Here is an 8,706-nt window from a genome sequence, read left to right on the forward strand (position 1 = left end):
GAGCTTTCAAGGAGCTGGACTAATACCTTTAAGATGAAATTTAATACAATGTCAAATGATTTTCCCTTCTAAACCTGTTCTTCTAGAAAATAAATGATGGAGAAAATGAATTATTTATTATTCATTCATTTAAAAAGAAGCTGTTGGGAATGGTTTAGTCAGATGCAGTGCCTTTGGCCAGTAAAGATAATAAAGGAATAAAGGATTAGTCATCAATACTCCACTGAAAGAAAAAGGTCAAATTTGTCATTGGTCTAAATCCAAAAGGCCAGTTTTTGTTCTGTTATTCTAAAATGGTGGCCTTCAGTCCCGCTTTGATTTTCACACTGCAAAATAATTCCGTCAGAGATGTAGACTCTTCCATGGAATATTTAAACCTATTAAATGTCCTCGCTTTATCTCAGTTGTTTTTTCAAGACCCATCAGGAATAGTTTTTGCACCCTCAAGTAGCTATGTAGTACAAGCTGACAAGTGCTGTATTAAAACAAAGACTTAGGCATTGTTCAGATACAGAGAACTGAATCTGGCCTCTGGATTTACAGACCCAAGCAGATTTTCTCAGAGGAGTTTCTCCACAACAAAGATTCTTGGATGAAACCCTGACTTGGATTTTCAAAACTGCTATGAGGCGAGATTTCAGCGATGCCAGGATTTCACTCCCTCAACAAAAGAAGAGCTGACGCCTCCTGGCTCCCCTGTGATTGTACTTATACTTTGCATGCTGGTTCTTTCTGTCCTGCATCCACTCCATCCATGGTAGATAGGTCTGCTGCTGATTTTTGCCCTCCTGTTACTGCAGTACAAGACACCTTCAAGGGCCTATAACCTTTTTCCTGAAACAGCAGCATGGGGAAGCACCATGGCAACAATCAACTTCACTGGGAGCTGAGAAATGCCAGCTCGTGCTAGAAACTTCTGTTTGTATCAGCTGTAAAAATTAAGATACTCTAAAACATAACTGGTTTTGACAAAGGATAAAGCAGTGCAAGTCCCACTCCGATCTGCTGTATAAATTCCTCTCCTAAACTCACTTTGTGTGCTTTGATATCATTCTCTCTTCCATATAATTTGCTTTCTCCGAGTTTCCATTTGCAAGTTTCTCACTTCTTCTCATAGCTTTTCAGGTCCAATTTGTCAATACTACTTCAACAGGCAGGTCAGATTGCTAAAGCTGGCCTTGCCTACTCGTAAATCCAGCATCCCATTCCTGAAGGGCAAAATCAATAATTATTGGAAACATTACTCCACAACATATTCCTTTCCATACTGTAATAAATATGACAAACATGATATCACGGTCTGAAAAATATTCTCTGTACCTCTTAGGTTTCATTATATTTAGAAATATTTAGCACTTGTGCATCACAACTGTCTTAATTGCTGGAGATCTGGCTTACCTTGCTTTGGAAAGCAGTGAATACAATAACAAGTTGTTGCTTGTACTCTGCTTACTCACTTTTAGACATGCTCAGTATGATTTAACCTAGATTTATAATGTTATGACATTTTATGCCTTGGCTTGCTTAAGTTGATATTGGCAACCTGGGATGTGAATTACTTATCAATAGTGCTTATATATTGGTATGATGAGCACTATCCAAGTGCTCATCACTTGAAAATTAAGAAAATTAGAGACACATATAGAAACAAATTAAGAGTGTAGATTTTACCACATATAGAACTTAATTGGCCAGGTGAGAAAATGCCTAAAAAATATGAACATAACTTCTCCCTTTCACTCTCCCAAGGATGATATGGATTGTCCAAAGTGTCAAGAGGAATACAGACACCTGAACCAAAGATATGTTAAAATTAAAACTATACAAGCACTATTTATTTGCTCCTACAAATGTGACTGCTAGTGTTATCACCACTTTTGTCTAAGGAAGCCCTAGCTGCTGGAGCTGCACGGGAATCTTGGAAATTAGCATATTAAACTTAAGGGTTTAGCTCTTCTTATTTTAAAGAAAAGTTTGAAAGCATGGAGGAGAGGCAGGGGCTGGAGGCAAAGCGGCTCCCCCAGACAGCCGACAATTTTGCTCTGCCTCTGTGTTGAAGTGTCTGAGCAGAGCGGGACACAGCTGCTGTGTGTCGGAGATGAGCGGACATCACCTGAGTGGAGCGAGAGAGGCTGGGAAAGGGGATTACATCTCAGGCTATACACTGCAGGGGATGAGAGAGCCAGAGAAGTCTCGGCACTGTCTTCAGCTCCAACTCCACCATGGACTAAAGCCCTCAGGGATCAGTCCTGGTAGCAGGATCAGAAACGTCTTCTCCATAACAAAGCTCCTCCACAGTGTGTGTGGCATAGCAATGCTCGTTTGGGGAATCAATATTGCAGTTGGTACTGCCCCGTGATACTTTGGTTTGAACATCAGTGTGCCCCTGTGCCTTCACAGTACCCTTTGCTCAGCTCTCTGCAGCATTACTGCAAAGGGCAGCCTAGTTCTTAAAACAAAAATGCTGTTTGTGGGCACGAGTTCCCCGTTTTACCAATAAGGGAGAAGGAAGGCAGAGAGACATTCCCAAGGCGGCAGTGACTCTAGATGAGTTTTCTAGTTTCTCATCTTGTGTTCAGTCCTGAAGGATCACAAAATGTGGGTATCTGCAGTATTTCTTGTTGCCATTAGTTGCTAATCTTATTTTTTTACAGTTGTTTTCCTTTTTTCAGTCCTTATTGACCTTTTTTATATTTTGTGTTTTGTTAAAGCTTTTTTTCCTACAGCAAATACAACATTATCATGAGTAATGTGCTGACTTCGTTTTCTTATCTACCTTAGGACATTTATTTACCCCTTCTTCACTAGAGGCAGACCTTTCCCACTGCAACTGCTTTTCTTTGGCACGTTATTCTGTATCTATAATGGCTTCCTCCAGGGGTACTACCTGATTTACTGCGCTGAATATCCAAATGATTGGTGCACCGACATCAGATTTACATCAGGTAATTAGAGCTGCAGGATTCCCAAGATCTTATCTCCAAGCAATTTGGAAGCATTTTTAATTATGTCCTAATTTTCATTGAACATGTGAGTCAAATCAGTTGTGATGGAAATCAGCATAAAACCTGCCTGCTGGCCCAGATAAAACAAATAAATGTTCAGTGACTACTTTTATTTTTTTGGTTAGGCAGCCACCTTTGAGGGCATACGATGTATTGTGCTAGTCCCAAATCACCGGTCTTTTTTTACTGACACCACTCTAGAGCCTCCTGCTGCTATGGGGCTGTGGAGATGCAATCTCAGGCCTCAGCTGAACAGGGATGTGCCCTTGCTCAACCAGAAACGTCCACCCAACAGCGGCCCTGTGCAAGCATAAACTGTGGCTTTCTCTTCCCTGCCAGGGAGCTTTGCACTTGATGCAGCTATTCCGACAGAGAGAGAAAAGAAGGGCAAAACCCCAGCATAAATGAAGCTTTAGAGACAAAGGGCTCTTTTTTCTTGTGTAACGCACATGGAAAGATTAGAGGTCACACACAGTCTGGTTCTATGTTAATATGGTTCCTTTGTATTCTGTAACTTAATAGCTTATCTGAATATCACCCTGTAAAATCCCTGAGAGACTATCTGAGCAGGAGCAGCTAGGTGGCATTACACATTTGGTGCTGCACAGAGGATGTTTTTTAAATGCACATATAGAAATGAAGATTAACATGGAGGTCTGAGGAAATGTTTTGGATGTGACAAGTACAAAATAACCAAGGTACTTTCTGTACCCTGTTTCAGACTGTGCGTGCAAATTCAGTCTTTTTTGACAGCATCGCATATTAAAAAAACTGGACGTTTTTTAGTAAGAGCTCCCATACCTAACAAAGAAAACACCACATCACATAATTTGCATGATAAATAAAATATATATTTAATGAAAAAAAAAAAGGAAATCAGCATGAGCAGTACTTGAAACATTAAATAAATAAAAAAACACAACGGTATATTCTTCCTCTACAGACTCTTACCAACTTTCTGTTGCTACTGGAAGTGTTCAGGTTTTACCAGCACTTAGTCTTTTTTCTATACTTCATAGCACACATCACCTCTATTTCTTTCCTTGCTTCCCAATCACTTTCATAGGTGGTTTTCTCAGTGTCTAATGTGGCATGAAATGTAGGGCATGTCACTTGCAGAGTCTCTCAATCAAAAGCCTCTAGTTTTTCAGCTAAATGGAGTATGGTCAATGAATTATTCCGGCCAGAAGCTGTCAGCATCCTTCAGCGAGTAACTACTCCATGTGGGCACCCATAGCTCTGTCCAAGCAGCCTCGCTGGCAGTGGACTGATCTGTGCTGAGATGTAGGTTCCCTTCCCGGCTCTGGTGATGTGCTGGCTAAGTTTATGTTCTCTGTGCTCCTCTTTCCCCAGCTGTAAAATGAGAGTAACGGTACTTGCCTACAGCTCAGTCGTTGCTCTCCAGTAACCGTCCACAGCCATGGCTGGCTGCCATCAGCCAGCAGTGTCTGTTGGGTACCTTGTTCTTGATGTTCAATAAATGGTGACTATGGCCAGCTGGGAAGTTCAGCTTTTTCTAACACCAGCTGAAAGTGCTCTGGTCTCACCAACAAAAGAGTGTGCTCAGGGTGGTCATCGTTCTGTCCAGAGTTGATCTCCACACTGAAGCTATCCAATGCAGGTGATCCCAGAGGACTGTGATCCCACAACTGACACAGAGACATAGGGTTATTTGTCACCAGTCATCTATGCTTCTCTTGTTCAGTAGGCTTCTCAGGAGCAACACATCGTTTGACCCACCTTATGTTAGGTCTGCTATCTGCCTGCTCCAAAGATAAACCTCACATATGTGCTTGAGTAGGGATAACTATGCAGAGCTGTCTTTCTAATCCATTTCTTGTTTGTTTCTTAGGCCTCTTCTTATTTCTGCTTGGAATGGGAATCAACATTCACAGTGATCTCCTGCTGCGCCAGCTGAGGAAACCCGGGGAAGTCACTTACAAGATTCCTCAGGGTATATTCTTATCCCCCACCTCCTTGGAGAAAGTAGGGCAGCAGGATAGATAATGCTTTCTGACTGAATTCATAGCAAAATGACAATAATAGCAGAAGTGCCAGTACCACACAGGTACTTGGTTCAGGTGCCCCTCTGAGTTGGCTGCAGACAGACCACGAGAAGCCACAAGAGTATTTGGAAAACATGAGCTGTGAGGAGAGGTTTTAAGAAAGGGGCTGGGTAATTTAGAGAAGGCCGAAGTGGGACATAGGAAAAGGATTTTAGTCTTGTAAAAAGCAGCTGCAAAGACAGAAAATTTCTTCTCCATGCCCAGGAAGAAGAAGCAGAGGAATTCTTATACTGCAAAAGGGAGACTCAAAGTGTAAACTTTAGGGGGAAAAGTAACACCAAGCATACAAGGTGCAGAATTTCCTTTCCGTCTCCTACAAGGTGAGGAAGAGTGGCCATGGGCCAGAGCGGTGCACCAGGAAATGTCCAGCTCTGTAGAACAATATGGATGGGGATCCAGCAGTTTCCTGGGTTTGGTGTTGACTCCTTCTGCTGGTTTGTTATGGATGGTAACATCTCTCCCCCAGAGCAATGCAATACTGCACCTGCAATACTTACCCTCCTCTTGTAGACGTTGTGATTAGCTAAGGTGCAAAACTAAGATCCAGATTTTGCATTCCCCAAAGGTAGTGGAGTTGCAAAGCCTTTTTTAGGGCCTGAAGAGAATTGACTAATGTTAATAATTTTAATTTAAATTAAATGGGCTTTCTTAAGTCTTTTTCCAAATGAAAATAAATGATTGTGAAAGTGCTGAAAGACTCTGGGTTAGAATCACCTTTAATTCTTGTACTTGTTCAAGATCCTCCTTTGGCATGCCTCCACTGGCTTCAGGGCAGCAGGTTTAGGTTGCTGTTATGGGCTCCGAATAAGAAAGGTGGCGTATTCTGCTGCTGACTTTATGGGAAGGAACTTTCCACGTGCATGAGATGACTGTAAAAATGACATATTTTGTCTGTTGATTCAGGGGGACTGTTCACTTATGTTTCTGGAGCCAACTACTTTGGAGAAATTGTGGAATGGTTTGGTTTTGCCATAGCAACCTGGTCCCTACCAGCCTTCGCCTTTGCCTTTTTTACTCTTTGCTGCATCGGACCACGTGCTTATCACCATCACAGGTATCAAACTGTTTCTTGCTGTATGCTGCTGCTTGCTCTTGGAGTGCAGTTTGCAAAAAGCCAGGGAGGGGGAGAGAAGCAGGGCCAGGATTCAAGATAAAATTGAAATTTAATACTATGTACAAGAAGTGTACCGGCTTATTTGTGACTGGGTGAAAGTAAGGCAGTCGACTGGAGCCCCTGTTGAGTCAAATGGGCCTGATAGTTATTTAATCCGGCAGGAGTTACATCACTGCTGTTGCCGTGCAAAAGCCTCTTTTTACTGAGCCTTGTAAATGTGAACCTTTCCTAAGGGTTCCCTTGCAACCTCTGCCATCCTTTGGAGTAGATATGGTCCCCTGCTCTGCATTCCTGAAGTTTCTACTTTAGGTCTGTCAGAACCTTAACAATATTATCAGCTTTCACTTAATTAATTAACCTGGTGTAAATAGTTTCAGAACGCTCTTTTGCAGAGTAACACACAGAGGTTACAAAGTGAGGTAGTTTGGAGGAGTTTTAAGGTTCCTCAGCTGAGCTGTATTGAAACTGTGCAGCTTCCTTGTATGTATGCAGGTTCACTCTCTTGCTTGTTTTCTTGCAGGTACTATCTCAAGACATTTACGGACTATCCAAAATCAAGGAAAGCCTTGATTCCTTTTGTTTTTTAATGACTGAAATATGGACTCTGTGTTCTGTTTTTATAGGGCTTTTTTCAATTCCTAGTTTTAATGTTAGGTCTGATTATAATTAATTGTACAAATGATAATCTGGGATTGTAAGAGACAAGAAGGTAATTTGGAACTGAAGTTCTTGTTTTTAATTACAGGGGAAATTGCAGATAGTTGTGGGCAAAGGGACTCCCCAAACAACATGTTTGCTTGTCAGTGGCGTCCTACCTATGGAAAGTGGATATATAACTGCACTGACATCTGAGAAAAAGCATTGGCTAAAAGCTGATGCAGAAAAGTAGAAAGTAAGGCCACGACTTCAGAGCAAGTCTTCAGCAGCCACTCCAATTTCTAGCACTTCTGCAGCTGCTTCTCCCTGCCTTCATGCCGTAGCACACATGCCCTCGCTCTGCTGGCACTGCCCTGGGTGTTGCCACACTTTAAACTGGAGTAGGGGTCTCCTTTGCTGGGAAAATAGCCCAGCCCATTATTTTTCATGTAAAAGACAGCTTAGGTCCCAGAACCGTAATGCAACAAGAGGATACTTGTGCCAACGCAAGGCTGGAAGTGGTGTGCCATGGCACAGAGGTGATGCAAAGTACGCAGAGACGGAAGTATCTTAAGCTGGCAATCCCAAGCACAATGTCTGTGTTCCTTCTTTAAGCAATACTCTCCTCCCTGTCAGGTGATTAATCATCAGCCATCAGGGTTTTTTTTTTAAATGTACTTTGTTAAAGCATTTGCAGGTCCATTAGGATTTTTTTTCTCTTTCAAATCCAGAGCTCTTTTCAGAACAAAATTTGTCCACTCAAAACCACTCAATTGTTATTCATAAAAAGACTTGAGATGGTGATGTATGACAAAAATGACAACAGATAAAAAGCTCTGTGTTGAAGAAAATGTTCTCCAACACTGGCAGTACATTTTGTCTATGGAGAACATTTTCAGACACTCATATTAGGGAATGATAGAGATATTATGGAATTTTCACAGAAACACAGGATGTCTCTTCTTAATTTCAGAATATAGTTAGGAATTTTCAAAAAAATGTCATTAACCCCAATAGGAAGAGATGTCCCCACAGATGTGGATAGTTTTAGTTACCCTTTAGAGCATAAAATCCTGCTAAGAATTATGCTGAGTAGCTGGAAAGAAAAAGACCAGACCGCACATACTAAACATACTATCTGCTGCTGGAGTAACCTGATTGACTGTACGCAATTTTCTCCAAAACACAATAAAATTTATGTAAACACAGACCGTGCTAGCCTATAACTTACTATTTGCAGAAACAATTCTCTGTGATGTTGCCTACCAAGTCTTGCCCACGTTTGCTTCCTCCTTCTGGGCAAACCCTCCCTTCTTTCCTCATATTATTAATTGCCTTCATTACCATAGAGCAGAACGGCCAGCTGAGGCTGGGTCCCGTTGCACTAGTCCCTGTACAGCGCACAGGAGAGCCAGACCCTTTGCCATGTGTAGGCAAAGGGGAGGGAAAGATGGAATAAGGTGTGAGCAGAATTGTCATTGCACAGGCCGTGAATTCCACATCAGCACCACAAACGTGTTTTCCTTTTGTTTCCTTATTTAAATCCTCCATGTGGAAACACACTGGGAAGGAGGTTGCTGGGTGTAAAGTCAGGGACAGAAAGGCTGGAGGTGATGAGGATGCCGGGTGGGAGGGAATGGCCTCTTGCCCAGGGAGCAGATGCTGAGTGTGAGCAGCAGCCGTGCTCCCCAGTGCTCCCTGCCTCAGCAGACCCTCCTTGACAATTCCTCTTTGCGTTATGTTCCGTCCCTCCCCCGCCAAAGCCTCACAAGTGATGAGAGAGCAAATAGCCCATGGGTGCCAGTGTTCCTAGCTGCTGTCTCCTCCATCTACTTCTGAGCCATGAGGAAAGCAGAGATCAAGCTCTGCCTCACCCTTTGGACCA

At 42.4% G+C, this 8,706-nt stretch overlaps 1 protein-coding gene across 1 annotated transcript in view; it reads left to right on the forward strand.

Moving 5' to 3' along the window:
* Window positions 1–6,772, forward strand: part of SRD5A2 (steroid 5 alpha-reductase 2) — a gene marked incomplete at both ends in the record, with an annotated part of 29,474 nt that extends 22,702 nt beyond the window's left edge. Inside the window, 4 exon segments of the mRNA XM_082480676.1 lie at window positions 2,782–2,945; window positions 4,858–4,959; window positions 5,975–6,125; window positions 6,706–6,772. Of these exon segments, the coding sequence (XP_082336802.1) occupies window positions 2,782–2,945; window positions 4,858–4,959; window positions 5,975–6,125; window positions 6,706–6,772 (484 nt within the window).
* Between the last annotated feature and the right edge of the window lie 1,934 nt (window positions 6,773–8,706).

The sequence above is a fragment of the Vanellus vanellus genome (genome assembly GCF_965231255.1).
Source record: "Vanellus vanellus genome assembly, chromosome: 3".
Taxonomy (NCBI): Eukaryota; Metazoa; Chordata; class Aves; order Charadriiformes; family Charadriidae; genus Vanellus; species Vanellus vanellus.